Genomic DNA, 16,274 nt, shown 5'->3' with positions numbered 1-16,274 from the left:
ACAAACTTTGTCACAATTGTTCTTCCCAACCTGTGCTGTTTCAGATGGGTCTATCTGACTTCATCTGGCAGTGCATACAGGGTGGATCAAAAGGGCCATTGCTGCCCTGGGGAGTCAGCAGAACCTAGGAGTGCTACTGGGTGCTCTCAGTGTTCCCAACACTTATTAACAGGGCGTGTTCAAAGAAGCACCTCAGGTCTTTTGATGCAGGTGTGTGTCAGACTTCACAGAGCACTCTGATGCATGAGTTTGTAGACTAGCTTCTCCCTAAATCAAACACTGGTGCCTGCAAATACGTGTTAAATGATATAGCAGAATTTTCTGTTTCGTTATGCTGCTGTATGTTCGTTTGTGCGGGAGTGCCTGTGACTCTGAAAGTTAGCTTGTATTTCCCAGGTACATCCTGGCTAATTGCAACGCTGATTTGGTGTGTGACAGGGTAAGAGAGTGGAAAAAAAAAGAATGTGGCCTTGGATTGATCATTTTTAAGGGACTAGCACATATATGAGTGACGTATCAATGACTGTTCTGCAGTAGGTACATATTTTTCTTCTTGTGCAGCTACTTGCCAATGCTGTCATTTTTCTGTGTGGCAACTTGATGGGGGCATTTCACAAACGCCAAATGCAGGTTGCTTCGTGGGATTTGTACAGATACACGTTAAAATGCATTCAGGTCCGAATGAAATTGAAGATTGAAAAGAGGCAACAAGTGAGTGAACTTATTCATCTTCTGAATTGCTTGTTTTCGTTTCTGAAGTCTGCATGATTTTATAAGGTTGGTGACTAATGCATGTTGAAAGGCTTGGTCCAATCTTTGTGATACCCACCTAGTGTCAAAAATAAAAGTTCTGCCATTTGTAACAAAAGAAGGAAGTTAAAGAGAGGAAGCTGTTCTCTGGGGCTTGTCTATAAGAAAAATCACAGTATTTGAAACAGGAATGGAACTGCCAGTTATTTTAGTTACTTTTTCTCTAGTATAAAAAATTACTGGGACTGGCCTGAGGTAACTTAAAAGAGAGGCCTTAATGCCCTGAAAAATACTTATAAGGTAATTTCAGCAGTTAGTGTCATGCTTCCCTTGGTCGCATTTTTTTTGTTTTGAATTCTAAAGTATTATTTGTTCTTGTATTTTCTTGTCTCACAAAGTATTTTCCCTTTGCTAGAAGGAAAAAATTGGAGCCTAAGGGAGGAAAAAATAATATAGAAGATTACAGTATTCAAGTATGACATAATTTATTTCCATAAACTCCAGGGCTACTTAAAGAATAAGCAAGGAACATGAATTTCTTACTGAGGAAGGATTGTAAAGAAGTATCAAAGCTGAAACTAGGGCACCTTTCCTCTTTTATCCTGGTGTAAGTAGGGTTAAGAGCAGCAGCTCTAGAAGGCTGATGTGTACCAAGTTCTCTGCCCACCAGTTGTTAGATAAAAGGAAGGGGCTGAAAAGTGACTGACTCAATCCAATTGAAAAGAAGAAAACGCCGCACTGCTAGTGCGATCTGTTCTCTGATGCTAATCTTGTGAGATGAGATGACAAACCTACATGAAAGTCCTGGCAGGATTTCCCCACGTAGCAGCCAGGGAAGCATCTAATCAGCTTACACAGGCAGTGTGCTCTCATTCTTTGGGCGATGCGGTAACTTGCATGGTGGGGTTTTTTTTATGGTTGCTTGTTTGAAGTGTAGATGTGCTTAAGTCTATGGACAGCTTTCTTTTCATCTGTGTTGTAATTTATCACACAATTTTGAGTCTCCTTTTTGCCACCCACTTTTTAGTTCAGGGTTCATTATCACTTCCTCAGAAACTGTGCAATGTGTCAGCCTCAAACGGCCCTGTTACACTCACTGGGGCTCTGCTGTCAGTTTAGATTGTTCCCCAAGGTTGACTCTCCTGGTATTAAAATGCTAGAGGAGGGGAAGGAGGTGTTTCTGTTTCTGGGAGCAGACTCAAACTAAACTGCTGTCTATACCCAGTGCAGGCCAGTACTTGATGCTCAAGGACTCCCTCTTTCCACTGTGATCCCAAGGCATTTCTTTTTGGTGGCAGGCGCTGGTGAAGTAACTCTGGCAGCTTACTGCCATCCGTGTACTGCTGCATCAGGTATTCGGGAAGAGGGGACAAAGACTTGGTCCAAAGGGACAGCATTTTACTCCGTTACACAATATGTTGACCTTGCTGCTTATGGCATCTGAAAAAGTTCTGCTTGTAGCTGCTCGATGCAACCTTTCCTCCTCTGTCGTGACTATCTCTGGGGCAGTACTTTAACCCACTTCCTGGGTTAAAAGTACTCTCTCCTTGTCTTCCTCTTCTGCCCAGCCACTTAGCAGGGTCTTTTTTGAAGAACGGGCTTTTTAAGTCAAAGCTAGTGTAAAACAGGGCACTGAATAGTCCAACAATGCATGTGGGTTTTGAAGAGTTTATTCTCACTCAGTTCAAGAGACTTTATTTGAGTGGCACCAGTTCCTGGTTCGTTTCAGCTATAGCAGCGTGTTGTTGACACTTTTGTATCTGTTCCTGCTTTTCCAGCATTTAAGAATTCACAAGGGTTTTTAATACTGTGTAGATTGTTTGTTATAGATTATAAGCTTTTACTAGAAGCTTTATGAGATGATGCTAGCGTAACACTGAGATCGGACAAAACTCTTCATTTATCGAGAAACTGTAGTACTGAATACGGAATACTGAATTTTTGTGTCTTTCATGGCTAGAGAGATGTCACATCTAGGTCACAAGGAACCTAAAAAAAAAAAATTAAAAAAAAAAGGCAACGCCCTTACTTAACTTCAAATCAGTGATTTTGAGAATGGAAATGTGAAAGTCTCTTCTGAAAAACCTGACATGCATTACTCAGAAGCTATTTTGAATAAACATGTTTTGTGTTTTTTTTTTTTTTGAATTTTTTCTTGCAGTCACTAAAATCCTGCAGTTCCAAATGTACTATGTTAATAATTTTGCATCATTAATTTTTTTTCCCATCTCCTTTTAGGAAAATTTGCTTTTATCCATACTACCAGCTCATATCTCCATGGAAATGAAGCTAGCAATCATAGAGCGACTAAAGGAAACTAATGATAACAGGCAAATGCATGACAACAACTTCCACAGCCTATATGTAAAAAGGCACCAAAATGTTAGGTAAGTGCGAACTCTAGAAGTAGCTGCATTAATATAAGCTACTGATTGTTAACAGTGTATCTGGTCCAGTGAAATTAAAATTTGGAGGCAGACTTTCAGGCTGGAGTGAGCTTTTTTCCTGTTGTGGGAAGATAAAGTGTCTTGAACTGATGCACTGTCTTCTAAATTGGTTGTGATGCTTGAACCCTTTTTTCTGGAGTTATTGTCCAGAGAGAGAGAGATGCCTTTGATTAAATGCATTTTAATATTTAAGCTGGCTGTGGAACAGACATATCTTTCTATTTCAGTTCTGTTGTTTTCCCTTTTGTTCTTGTCTAGCATTCTTTATGCAGACATTGTAGGATTTACTCGCCTTGCCAGTGACTGCTCTCCTAAGGAACTAGTAGTGATGCTGAATGAACTTTTTGGAAAGTTTGATCAGATTGCACAGGTAGGTGTGGTATTTTGCTGTGCAGTAGGGATAAAGCCACCATTGGAATAAGAAGTAGTCTTTTCTGCAAGACAGAAGGCAGTTGGTGTTAGTGCTTCTGAAGTCAGGAAGGGAAGACCGCTTTGGCTTTAAAGCTAACTAGCAAAATGACATTAAAAAAACCTGGGAAATTTAGCAGGTTGTTACTGTAACTCCAGTTCTTGAGTCTGGAGGTTTATCTGCTTTGTTCAGGGAATTGTGAGTATTATGAGGCAAATATGGCTTTAGGAAAATAAACCCTGCATTTTATTGCAGCCTATGTGACATAAAAAATAAACACATACCAACCCAAATTCTGATTGTACAGATGTAGCATTGGTAAAGCATAAGTCAAGACTAGTGACTACCTATCAGAACTTCCCACGGTTTAAAGATGTTGGTTTGATTTCATAATTGGCTATATTTGGATATACTGAATATAAATTAGAAAATTAATGGACTTGGAAAATCTTGGTTTTGTGAAATTCTAAAAATTCTTCAGAAAAAGTGGGGAAAATGCTAGAATTATTAATATTACAGAGGAGCGACATTGCTTTAATTAAACCTTTGTGGATGTTGTTGAATACATTCTTAAATATATCACCAATTAAAACCTGGCTAAAATCCTAGTTAACCTTTTTGACTAAGTGACATTGCTAATCTTTGTATTTACATGAATGAATTCAGTTGCTGTTAAAACTTCAAGTACTGGCAGAAAAGAGAGTCACGTAACTATTGTAGTTGTATTGTTGTGAAGCAGCTGTGAAGAACACACAGAATAAGGCATGTCATCTTAGTTACCACAAGCTTTTTATACCACAGGAGAAGCTGACATTTGGTCATTTTTTTTGCAACTCTTCATCAGATACAAAAATAGAAAAGATTCTGGGTTTTAAGAGATATGTTTTAATTTCTCACTCCTCCCTGCAACTTGCACTGTTTAAAAAATGTCTGGATTTAGTGAGTCAAGGTCTTTTGCAACTCTGTGGTTGAGCCATAAGAAGAGATTCCTGCTTTTTGGGCTATTTTTGTTCTGCCGCGGAATATTCTCAGTCATCTTTTCCGTAATATAAAAGTGTTGTAGGCTCCAATTTACCTAATAAAAGTCGATGGCTAACCTGGACACGGAGTTAACAGCTCTAATCTAGGGCTTAGTTCTGCTGTTGATCTCTGAAACCAAAGCACAGGGCTATCTAAGCGCATCGCTTGCTGCAATGCGTGGAACATACTGGATGGCGTAAGATGGTGGAGAAGCTGGAGGCTTTCATTGATGAGGGAGAACAGCTTAGTCTGGTAAATTGTCGCTGATCCGGGCTGGTTGTAAATTGGGATATTTTGGAGTTGATTGAAGAATTGCTGGGCTGTTCCCACAGCAGGGAGGGTTGGGCAGCTGAGGGTGTCAGCCCACCCAAATTAAGCCATCTCTACTCATCAGTCAGACACTATAGAGCCTCGCAGAATTAGCCCTGGCTTGCTTGCAGCCTTTGTAGTTCTAATTCTGCAGTATGAGGAGCTTTTTGCTCTTCCGCTGTCCTCTCTTCAGCCAGTAATGGGCAGCAGTATCCTCTGTTGCACAACTAGGAAAAAGTTTGCTGCTGCCAGATAGTACCGCTGTTTTTTTTATTAGTGATAGTAAACTGCAGTGTGCGCCAGCTTCCTCTTCAGTCATATTTGAAACAAAACCCCTCGTTTTGCTTCTGCAAAGATACCAGGTTGGGCATCTTAATTCCTAACTTCTCCCTAAGTTTTGTGCAGGTTTTACGACACTGCGCAATATTACTTACGAGGCTGCCATGCAAAAATTGAGGAAAAGGTGAACAAACTGCCTTTAATTCAAGTGTTAATAAAGATGAAGATTAAAAGATAGATAATTAAATTCATCTTCAGATGGCAAACTCTGTGATAGTTTTATTTTTATTTATGGTTTCTCATTTGCCAACAGTTCTAAGAATAAAGTCAGAAACTAGTGAGATTACTTTATTTTAGGATTGCTTGAAGTGGTCATTTCTATTACCCTCCGGGGAGCAATGTCCAGGCATTTGCATGTGGGAAAGGAGAAGTAAGCTTGGCTTCAGCGAGGATTGAATTAAGCCTGACTTTCTCAAAATGATACAGACAGTCCTAGTTTTGGTTAGCCTACTTGCAGTTAATTTTTTCCTGTTAAATATATTTACCGTCATTTCACAGGAGAATGAATGCATGAGAATAAAAATCCTGGGAGACTGTTACTACTGTGTCTCAGGCCTACCTGTGTCCCTACCTCTTCATGCCAGGAACTGTGTTAAAATGGGACTTGACATGTGTGAAGCAATAAAGTAAGTAGAGCACAGAAGACTATCTATGTAGTATCTATGAAGATACTGAATAAAGTCATTCTTAGTTTTCTTGTAAACGTTCCAAGTGTATATATGAGCTGTATTGGATAGTTATGCATCAGGGCATAATTTTGTCTCTTGTCTTTGCGCTAAGTGTGTAATGAGACTAAACCTTAAGGGATCTCCAGGAGGAGGAGAGAAAATCGGGAGTGTAACTGAAGCTCTAACAGCCTCCTCCCTCCACAGGCAGGTGAGAGAAGCCACAGGCGTTGATATCAACATGAGGGTTGGTATTCATTCTGGGAACGTGCTGTGCGGTGTGATTGGCCTCCGGAAGTGGCAGTATGACGTCTGGTCGCACGACGTGTCCTTAGCGAACCGCATGGAGTCTGCGGGCGTACCTGGGTGAGGATCTTCCCCGTCGGTGCTGATTCACTCTGTCATCACGGTTTCAATAATCCTAGTTTATGAGTTTGGAATTCGTAACTGTGCCATGACACAAACCCTGATAATGGGATGATGAAAATAGGACAAATGCATACTGCACAACACCAGAGCTGTAGAACGTTCATATTTTCTGGTTCTGTTTTCTGAACTATAAAATTCTATTCTTAAGCAAGTGACTGCTGCTTGACCTTTCCTTCATTGGAGAAACTTGTGTGTCTTCAGCAGTAGATTATGTTGACTTAGTTTAATCCATGTTGTGCACAGAGATAATACTGTATTTGTAAGTGTAGCTAAATAATAGATATGCTACTTATGTTGACAAGGCAAAGCTGCATATTTACCTACTGTTCCTACATATTTACATACTGTAATGTATCGATCAGTCCCACTTGATTTATTTTAACTCTATATTCACCACCACCCGCCACGAAAATACAACTCAGAAATTAAAGTGCAGCCTAATGAGGAGCATCCAAGCAAGGAGAGTTTGGAGCTGTTGGTGGTTGTGTAGTCTCTCTGCATAGCATTTGTCATGGGCAGAGCGGGAAGGAAGGTGAGTACCCCTGAGCAGAATAAGCTGAGGCAAAGCAGTAATGTAAGCTGCTGTGTGCCTGCCGCTCAGCAGTGCGGAGGGCTGGATCTGAGGTTGATGTCCATGCTGCCTTTTTGAAGATGTTTGTTGAAAAGGACAAATATAAATATTTTTTTTAAAACACCAGCATTTTGCATTTTCCTCATTTAGGAAAGTGTACTTTTTTTTTTTCTATTTTCAAAATTGAACTTGGGGATTAGAATTCAGCTAAGAAAATCTTCCTTTGTTTTGTTAGGTTTTTCGGGTTTCTTTTTTTGGTCATCTTCACCAAAAAAAGGCCGTATTAAGAGGTTTCCTTTTTCCATTGCTAAAAGAGACCATGATTTTGTAGGTTCGTGGTAGTCTGTGCAAGTTAGTGTTTATTAATTGAATGGCATTCATGTGGGTATATGTGTAAGCATTAACATAATGGTTTCTCTTGGGAAGTGATTCTAACCAGTGACACAGGGTTTATGATTTCTGTGCCTCAAAGTTTTTAGGTATATGCCTGTAACTTAAAACTTAATTTCTACAAAGTGATAAGAGGATATGAATATCAAATTATTTTCTTGCATTGGCAACTGAAACAGAAAGAAAACAAATTGGAGCTTAGTGAACAGTTGCAGTACCATCCAAGTTGAGCACTTTAGTGTGTGGACTCAGCATGATTAAACAAGAATACAGAGCTGTAAAGTTTCTTTTGTTGGTAAAGCAAACAACATGACTTTGAATGTGGCACGAAAACGTACTTTTCTTAGTAACATTTAGGACCATTGCCTAATCTTGAAAACTTTGATTAGTCCATTATGTTGTTTGTGCTTATGTTTGATAATCTGTTAAAGAATAAAGCTGGTTTAGGTTGGCTTGCTGATTCTGAAACATTACACTCAATACTTCCTCTATCTGTACGTGTCTAGCACTCATTTATCACGCGTTTCAAAACTAGCCAGAGGAAACCTTCAGTTCGTGGCAGACGGAGCCTTACAAGGAGGACGGTTTTCTATTTCTTATGCAAATGTTATACTTGTTTCTTGCTCTGCGGAAAAAAAAAGATGTGTCTGGGATTCCCCATTCCAATATCAGATAGTCCTGCTACTTTGGAAGCAGAAGTTTTGTCACTGGGAGCAGTTTGAGGTTTTTATTTAAAATAGGAAGTATCTGTATTTTAGGTTTCTGTAAATGCAGGAATTCTAAAGACTTTTGAAGGGATGTAGAAAAACTTCTGGCTTTATAAATATTTTATTTCCATTGACAGAGTATCCTTGTTTGTATTCTTTCTGATTTTAAACATTATTTGCATTCTTAGCAATTTAATACACTAGTAAAGCAGAAAGGACTAAAATTAAAAATGCATTTGTGACCAATTCTCTCTAACATGCGTTTGCCTGAAGATCAGAATATGTTATTCTCAGGGCTCTTAGCCTGGGCAGTTGAGTGCAGTACGTGAGGTATGCTGGACTGGCCTGGTAAGCGCAGTAGCGCGTGTCACAGCTTGCCTTTGAGAGGCGGCTTTAGCGGTAGCAGCTTTTGGTTATGTGCTGATCCTGCAATCCAGTACGCGCTAGTAACTGCTGAGGAATCATTGGCATAGCAATTTAAATGGAAAGCAGCTTGCAGTAAGGTCTGAAATGTACGGCGGTGTGTGATTTGGGGAAGAGGGGAGAGGAAGCTTGGTAAAATGGAAAATGGTGGGGAGTGAACAAATGTACTGCCTTTTGAGATAAGTGGAAAACCACAGAAAGCTTGCTGCAGTACAAGATTGTGTTAAGGCTCAGTTAATACAGACATCACCCAGTATGCCTCAGTTCCTATGGGAGAAATGATGCTTTAGAGCAAGTGTTAACATTTTAGATTTGAAGGTTCGCCTCGATTGCAAACTTGAATAATCAAGGTAACAATTAAAAAAACCCCATATTTTTGAGACAGTTGCCAATAAACAAATAAAAACATGCATCCTCTATATTCCAAAACTCTTACCTTTTGTCTCCAAAAGGACTGAGGAAATTTTTGTTCTTCCTGTGGGAAGCCATAGCCAGTGGTCTCCGGATCTTAGCTGAATTACCTTTAGGCAAACCTACACGCAGCGTAAGGAAGGAGAGGTGGATGGGACAGTGATCCCCTTGCCTCTCTAGTTCGGCAGCAGTGCTGCATGCTCTCAGCTTCCATTCTGGAAATGTTCTAGTCCCAGCTTCGTGCTGACGGATTGTAAGACTGACAGCACAGTGCTTAACCCCTCTGTGCCACGGAAAAGTGAGAAAAGCTGTGGGAAGATGAACAATGAGAAAACAGAATATAAGAAAATAAATGCTATTTTATGAACACACCGAAGTGTCTTGTTGAGAAACTCTGTAGAAAGATATTACTCGTAATTTATATGGCAATATGTGATGCAGGATACTGAACTAAGTTACATTTACAGGAAAGTGTGAATGGGTACAGAAGAATACTAGATGCTCTCTTTTTTTTCTATTTTCTAAGTTGAACTTGAGGATTAAGTGTGTTGCTGGTGTTGCTGTGTTATGATTGCTCTCTGATTGCTTCAGTCAGAAAAGACAGACTTTCAGAATTATCCTCCTAGTTGACAAAAAACCTTTTCCAGCTTTTTTCCAGACTTTGTAACCCTTTTCTCCCCTCCTCATGCATTTCTAGCGTGAGGTAGTAGTCCTCGCTGTTTGTGAGCTTTCCTTGCCATCTGAAACAACCTGCCTGCGAGTGACTCTGTCTTGTCAGTCATCAGATCTCCTTTGATCACATTTCTTCTTGTTTTTTATATGTCTATGCTTATTTCCATTTAATTTTATACTGATACTGTCTCATTCTGGGAAGCGTTCTTTAGTATACTTACATGAAAGATGTGCAACGAAGAACTGCATTAAAGGATTGCAAATATGGTTTATGAGTACTGCAGTTGGCTGCCAAAGCACAAGAGGCTGAAACGCAGAAATGTCAGCAGTAGCCATTGAAATGTAAATAGAATGCTTACCGTGACCTTTCTGTAAGTGTTTGGGTCTCTTGTTCTTTCTCCCCTTCTCAGCCGCGTACACATCACGGAAGCAACGTTAAATCACCTGGACAAAGCTTATGAAGTAGAAGAAGGGAATGGACACCTGAGGGATCCTTACCTTGAATCCATGAATATCAGAACCTACTTAGTGGTTGATCCAAGGGTATGTGTATGTTTTTAAACGTGTATATATTCAAATGTATACGTACATTTTAGGTACATAGGTGTCTGTGGTGCATATACCTTTTTAATTCAGGAACAGAATTCAAGCATGGCATGAGTCATCTGAATGGTTTGGATTTGGAACTTCAGATCTGAAAGCACATCCTTAGCTTGAAGGTAGTAAGTGTTATGCTGAAACCTCTTATGTGGTCCACAGAGAGTAAAAATACAGATTTGACTATGTACTGCATGAAGCGTGTCTCTCTTAAAACCAGGTCAAAAGGTAGGATGAAGTTATGAAAGAATACCTGTACAGTGTGACCACTTTCATAGAAAATATTCCCTGTAAAATAGCTTCTAACATCTTCTTCCTTGCTATTTTAGATGTGAGATTCACCTTCTTTTCAAGGTGTAAAGTTAGCAACTGCTGGTTACCTATCCCTTTAGAGCCTGGTAACTGCACACACCTGGAGTATTGCTGTTTTGTGTTGGCTTGTGGTTGATGACTAACATATTTCAAAAGAAAAAAGAATGAAAATTATAAACTTCTTTACTTTAGGATCTTTACAGGAAGGAACAGCATAGAGCCACTTCTAATTGGCAAGAACTCAGTCTTACCTCTGTGGGATGTTTGATGTCCTCAATACTGCAACCCTCCCTACCTGAGATATATATATATATCCCTACCAGGATATATTCTCAGAATGTGGATTTAAGTCTATTAAAGTGGTCCCCGCTCACTTGGAGATACTTGTGAAATATTAGCCAGTAACCAGTCATTGATGTATTGGTTTATTCTGTAATTTCAGCTTCCTGTTAGACCCACAAGGGTGTTGCTGTATACCCCGTACATACTGCCTGACTCTTCAGCTGTGATGTAGGGATATAATCCAATGTCAAGTCTGTAATTTGTGGGATCTTCTCCCAGCCACTGTTTTGATACGCCCTAGCTCAGGAATTGGGGATCTATTTCCCCTGCTGTTGTGCTGACAACAAGGAAATGGTATCTGTTCGTAAGATCCTGCAGTCTTGTGTATCATCGTAAATAAACCAGGAAGTTTGAATGTTGCAGTGTTACAAGCAAAGGCTTGTAAAGGCAGCCGAAGCAAATTCTTTATGGCATGATTTGCTTTAGCTCATAGTAATTAAATGAGGAAAGGAATCAAGGTTGGCTGACACATTGCTGGTACTTGTTTAGAGTCCTACTAAAGCTTGATTTTATAGTCCTAAGCTACTCAAGTACGCAGAGCTTAACTTCTTTGTAATTTGTGCCATTTTCTGTTTTCTAAAAGCGTATGTTTTTTCTGTTAGTCCAAACAATGCATATCAAATAATCATCTCCCTAAAACAAGAGTTAATGATGGGCTGAAAATGCGAGCATCGGTTCGGATGACACGTTATTTGGAGTCCTGGGGAGCAGCCAGGCCCTTTGCCCACCTCAACCACAGAGAAAGTGTGAGCAGCGAATCTTCCAGTTCACAAGGAAGGCGAGCAAAGGTGAGGTTTGAAGTAATCGTTGTCATCCTACAATTGCAAACTGCTCCTCGTGTTTATGCTGTGAAACTTGAAATCTGATGTGTGTGTTATGGCTGCGTTTCTGCTGTTACTCTTGCTGTTAAATGTGCACACAGAATTAAGAGCGTTACCTGTGCAACAACTACTTCTGTCAGAACTTAACAGTATTCAAACTCTGCCGATCTCTAGTGTGCTATACTCGTAGCAAACCTTAAAAGTAAAACTTTGAAACTGTCTTTTTTTTCCTGATATTTTTCCATCTTAGGGTCCTGTTTGCTGCGCCTGGTTTTGGAAGGAAGATAATTTATCCTAGCTTCCAGATGTACTGAACATTTACATAAAATGTATAGAAATAAACAGTCCCTCCACATGCTCCACCTGCAACAGGGTTTTATCAGTAAAGAATTTTCAAGATTAAGAATTCTTAAGATTTTTAAGATTTTAAAATTCAAGAAAATTATTTTTTCCTTCTATTTGGCCTTCCTGAAAGCTGAAACGAAGGAGATGTGTGTGCTTTTAGGTGTGCTCCTGGAGGCACAGCAAGGTTGTACCACTCCCTTTAGGGAGACAGCTGTAGGAAGTTTAAAATTAAGTATCTGTCCATTCCAGTTTTTGGAAGTAGTTTTCCAATCTACTTGCCTCTGCTTATGTTTGTAATTTCAGGGTGTGGAGAAAAATGTGAGGGAAGATGTGTTCCATTATTTTCTAACAATTTTTTTTGGTCAGAAAATGCTCACTTGTTAAAGCAGACAACATTGCTGAAAAGGATTGATTTTAATAAGCTTTTCTATTTGAGAATAGTTCTTGATTTTTATTTGTGAATAAAAATGTTTTTGGCAGCTTCCTGAAGTTTATTTTAAATAGTTGTTTGCCATTTACTGAGTGTGTAACTTATTCTTAATTCCTTGTTTGATTTAGGAAATACCTTTGTGTTCCACTGGGCGCCAGAAAACTTCCGACAGGTTTGTCAAGTACTTTCTTTTTTTAAGATACCCAATCCTGTGCTCCTCGTGCAGTTCAGTGTACTGAAAGCATGTGATATTTTGGTGAATTAATCACTGTGCGTGTGGAATTCCTGCATTAGAAAGGTTAAGCTGAAACTTTGGCCTCTCAGTCGTTCCGGTTGCATTTTGCGTTATGGGCTGTGGCAGGATGGGGGGGAGTAGGGAAGTAAGAGACCTGACGAGCAGTGGAAAACAAATCGAAACACCTCATATATGGTGCACACGTGTATATTGTAATCGCTTGTGCTACCTCAGCTTTTAATTTTCTTACTCATAGATGCTAATTTGTTTGTTTGCAAATATTATAGTACAAAATAAATAGTTTAACGTAATATTGTAAGTAAATATCTGTTATATTTTACAAGATGTGGCTTTCTTTAGTAGCGTTAGTATATGCCATTGTAGTGTAATAAAAAATGGGCACTGCATGTAGAAATGCTTATAATGGGACCTGTACCACTGAATTAACTACGTAGTTTATTCTCACTTGTGAAACTTTCTCTTAGTTTATCAAAATGTTATCTTGAAAAATGCTTGACTTGAGTAACTACAGAAGTGCATAGCAAAGTGCTTATGGGTGTAGATGTTTATCAGTTTGGAGTGTCCTTGTTTAGCTTTTCCCCAGTAGCTTATCCCACTGGTGTACTGGCAAAGTCTGGCCCTCTGTGGCCAGTAATTGTTTTTGAACAGCGTTTGTGACATGGACTTCGTTTCATTCTCAGAAATTCATCTCAAAAGGGAAGGACAGAGGAAGATATTTATGATGAAATGATGTCAACCATTGAGGGCCTAAGTTCAGCTAAGTATGCATTTTTTTTCCATTCATCTTTTCTTTGAGAATAATCTGCATTCTCAATTTTAAGTCTAAAAATTTACTTCTCAAATATGAAAAGTTACCCGGATTTTTGTCTTTGGTCTTTGTTTTTTGGTCTTTGGTTTTTTTTCACTTATTTCAGTTCTTTCTTGATTTTAATTGGAATATAATGAGAATATTACTGCATATATAAATTCCTATCAAATGTAAACCAGTGAATTTGAGAAGAAAAACTTTCTTTCATCTAATTATAGCAAGGTTGTTATCACTGTACCTTGACTATTCCGAGTAGGAGCCTGATGTTTAGGGGAATTTTTTGAAGGCCGTGAGCCATCTCCAACATCTGCTGTTACACTTTTGTATTTGTAAACCTTTGGAAAGTCTGGAGTTACATCTTGCACGTAACTGCCAGATGCTGCTGTCTGTGAGAGTGCTCTGGATCTGCCTGTCAGCTACATAAAAACGTAACCGCTCATGTGTGATGCCGTGAAACGTAAAGACCTTGCAGAACTGTCAAATGTGTGTACAGCAGTGGCACTCTCACCCTGAGCCTCAACGACAATGATGCTTTTGCGTTCTCCTTGGCCTGCTGCGTGCCTTTCGTAACATGTGTGTCTTTGAATGCAGCCCGTGGTGCGGCAAATCAGATGACTTCTGTGGATTTTCACTCATTTTTGCAGAATCCGGTCTTGAAAAAGAGGTTGGTAAGAGGAAAAAAAATCCTTCTTGGTCCTTGCTTTGCACTTCAGAGCAGCATAAGAATGTATTTGAAACTGTCTGTTTTAATTTTGAAACTGGATTCTGGAGGTGACAGTGCATCCAAAGACATTTTTGGTAACTAATGGAATGCAGATCTTGTGATTCGTTTGAGTTGGCCATTCTTCCTTGATAATGACAATTCTGTAAATGAAAGGAGATTGGCTTTAATCCATAGTTAAATTCTTGCCATAAGGGAGTTAGTAAAGTTGCCAAGCTCCTACTGTGTGAAGAACTTATCTCAAAAGTAATGAGATTTAAAAAAAAAAAAAGTGTTTCTGCACCCATAATGAAAATACTTTGCTTTCAGTGGTTGTTTCATTGCAAGTATAATACTATTATTTGTTAGGTACAGTGTGCTTTTTCTGTTTGAGTAACTGTTCTTTAATTTACTGTGCTGTGGTGTACTGTGTGTAGTTACTGGTGTGTGTGTGTATTTACACTTCAGGTTTATGTCTGTGTATATACTTTTTTATAAGGATTTTGACTACGCGCATCTGTAGAGGGCTTATTTACACACTCAGTGGATTTCCCGCTAGGTTTGAAATTATCCTTTGGACTGGCCTGTTTTTTCTTGATATGTTCAAGTGAATTCTATTTGGTGGTTTTCTTTGTTCTCTTTTAGACTATGTATATATTTAATAGTACACTATAAATTTGCATATATATGTCATCACAACAATGTAATAAAATTTTTTAAGACCCTGGAATTATCCTTAAGATTTATTATAACCTGTGTTTCAGTACCGCACCATTCCTATTCCAAAACTGAAGAGTTACTTCGCGTGTGCCAGCTTTGTGTTCCTCTGTATATTTGTGATACAGATGTTTATAATGCCAAAGTAAGTGTCAGTATTTTAATAATTTATAATTCAAATCAACCAATAGCTGAAGAGAAACTCATGTGCATGAAACTTCTGGAAGTCTTTTGTAGTTCCTGAGGATTTATATTTAAGAAATGTAAACGGCTTAATTTACCTCTTAATAAAGGAGTGCATTTGTATTATTGGGATAAGAGCCTAGGTATCGGTATGAAAATAAGCTAGAAATACTTCGTTAATGTTGTGTTTTTAGGGCACACAGGGAGATGATCAGTTCAGTGAGAAATACTATTTCGTAAGAATAGTTGGCTGTAAGCGCAGTGAGTGAGCAATAGAAAACTGGGTTAGCTGGTACAAATGTGCTCAGCGATCCTTTTGTCTGAAGAGATAAAGGAGGGAGCTTTGAGCTGCTTCTCCTACCTCCGAGAAAGCAGATGTTTGATAATTCTGCGCTTTATGGCAGATTTGTGTTTAATGGCTGTTGCAGTGCAATTTCCATGTAGTTTATGCGCCGGGCAGTGGTTCAGGCTGTCAGTGCGGAGTAGCGTATCTTAAAGTAGTATTTGTGCAACAGAGCAGCAATAACCTGTGCCATGTTACCGTTGTCCAGTGCTGTTAGAAGAAAAAATCGATTGAAATTTAGAGAAACACAGTTAGTAAACGTTAGTCTGAATTGCAGTTTGAAATTTTTTTCATTTAACACTGGTTTCTTTAACGCTTTCTCTTCTGTTTAGAACTGCAAAACTAGGCATTTCCTTTGGCATTGTTGCAGTCATCATTATGCTTATTTTGTTTGTGTGCTTTGCTGAGAAGTGTATGGTAAGTTTATTTTAAAAAAGCTCAAGTTTCCTATTTTCAAAAGTGGATGGATGTAATTCAGCAACTTGGTCGTTTAGGATGAGGAATTAAGCTGTTAATTTAAGTGGGAGTTGGAGGAGCCTTGAGCCTCAGGTTACCATAAGATTTCACTTTCTGAAACAGATTTTCATGGCGGAAAATTCTCACTGTAATTCAGAATTATTTGGGTGCCAGAGTAGATGGGTAGGAGGGAGGAGGAAGACATTAACACTTGCTGAGTGGGGTTGAGGTTTTGAAATTTATTTTTGTGTTTGTCCCTAACAGTAATTTTAGTTTTAAATCCTGATATTTTCTGTACTGGAAACAATACTAAAATCAAAATAAGTTTGAATGCAAGGTTGGTTTTCATAATCATTTATAAAGCCCCATGAAAATCACAAACATATGAATAATTTATTGGCAACACTTTCGTAGTGGTTAGA

The 16,274-nt window shown here is 38.9% G+C and overlaps 1 protein-coding gene across 1 annotated transcript in view; it reads left to right on the top strand.

Moving 5' to 3' along the window:
* The window catches only part of ADCY7 (adenylate cyclase 7), a 42,706-nt gene that overhangs the window by 14,561 nt on the left and 11,871 nt on the right, over positions 1 to 16,274 (top strand). Inside the window, exons 5-16 of the mRNA XM_086758198.1 lie at positions 562 to 711; positions 2,989 to 3,137; positions 3,456 to 3,567; positions 5,773 to 5,900; positions 6,147 to 6,305; positions 9,953 to 10,085; positions 11,396 to 11,581; positions 12,518 to 12,561; positions 13,326 to 13,406; positions 14,045 to 14,117; positions 14,918 to 15,015; positions 15,729 to 15,813. Coding sequence (XP_086614324.1) covers positions 562 to 711; positions 2,989 to 3,137; positions 3,456 to 3,567; positions 5,773 to 5,900; positions 6,147 to 6,305; positions 9,953 to 10,085; positions 11,396 to 11,581; positions 12,518 to 12,561; positions 13,326 to 13,406; positions 14,045 to 14,117; positions 14,918 to 15,015; positions 15,729 to 15,813 — 1,398 coding nt within the window. The remainder of the gene's footprint in view (positions 1 to 561; positions 712 to 2,988; positions 3,138 to 3,455; positions 3,568 to 5,772; positions 5,901 to 6,146; positions 6,306 to 9,952; positions 10,086 to 11,395; positions 11,582 to 12,517; positions 12,562 to 13,325; positions 13,407 to 14,044; positions 14,118 to 14,917; positions 15,016 to 15,728; positions 15,814 to 16,274) is intronic.

Source organism: Chlamydotis macqueenii, chromosome 13, assembly GCF_036417535.1.
Source record: "Chlamydotis macqueenii isolate bChlMac1 chromosome 13, bChlMac1.mat, whole genome shotgun sequence".
Taxonomy (NCBI): domain Eukaryota; kingdom Metazoa; phylum Chordata; class Aves; order Otidiformes; family Otididae; genus Chlamydotis; species Chlamydotis macqueenii.
This window is presented reverse-complemented; position numbering and strand designations above follow the sequence as displayed.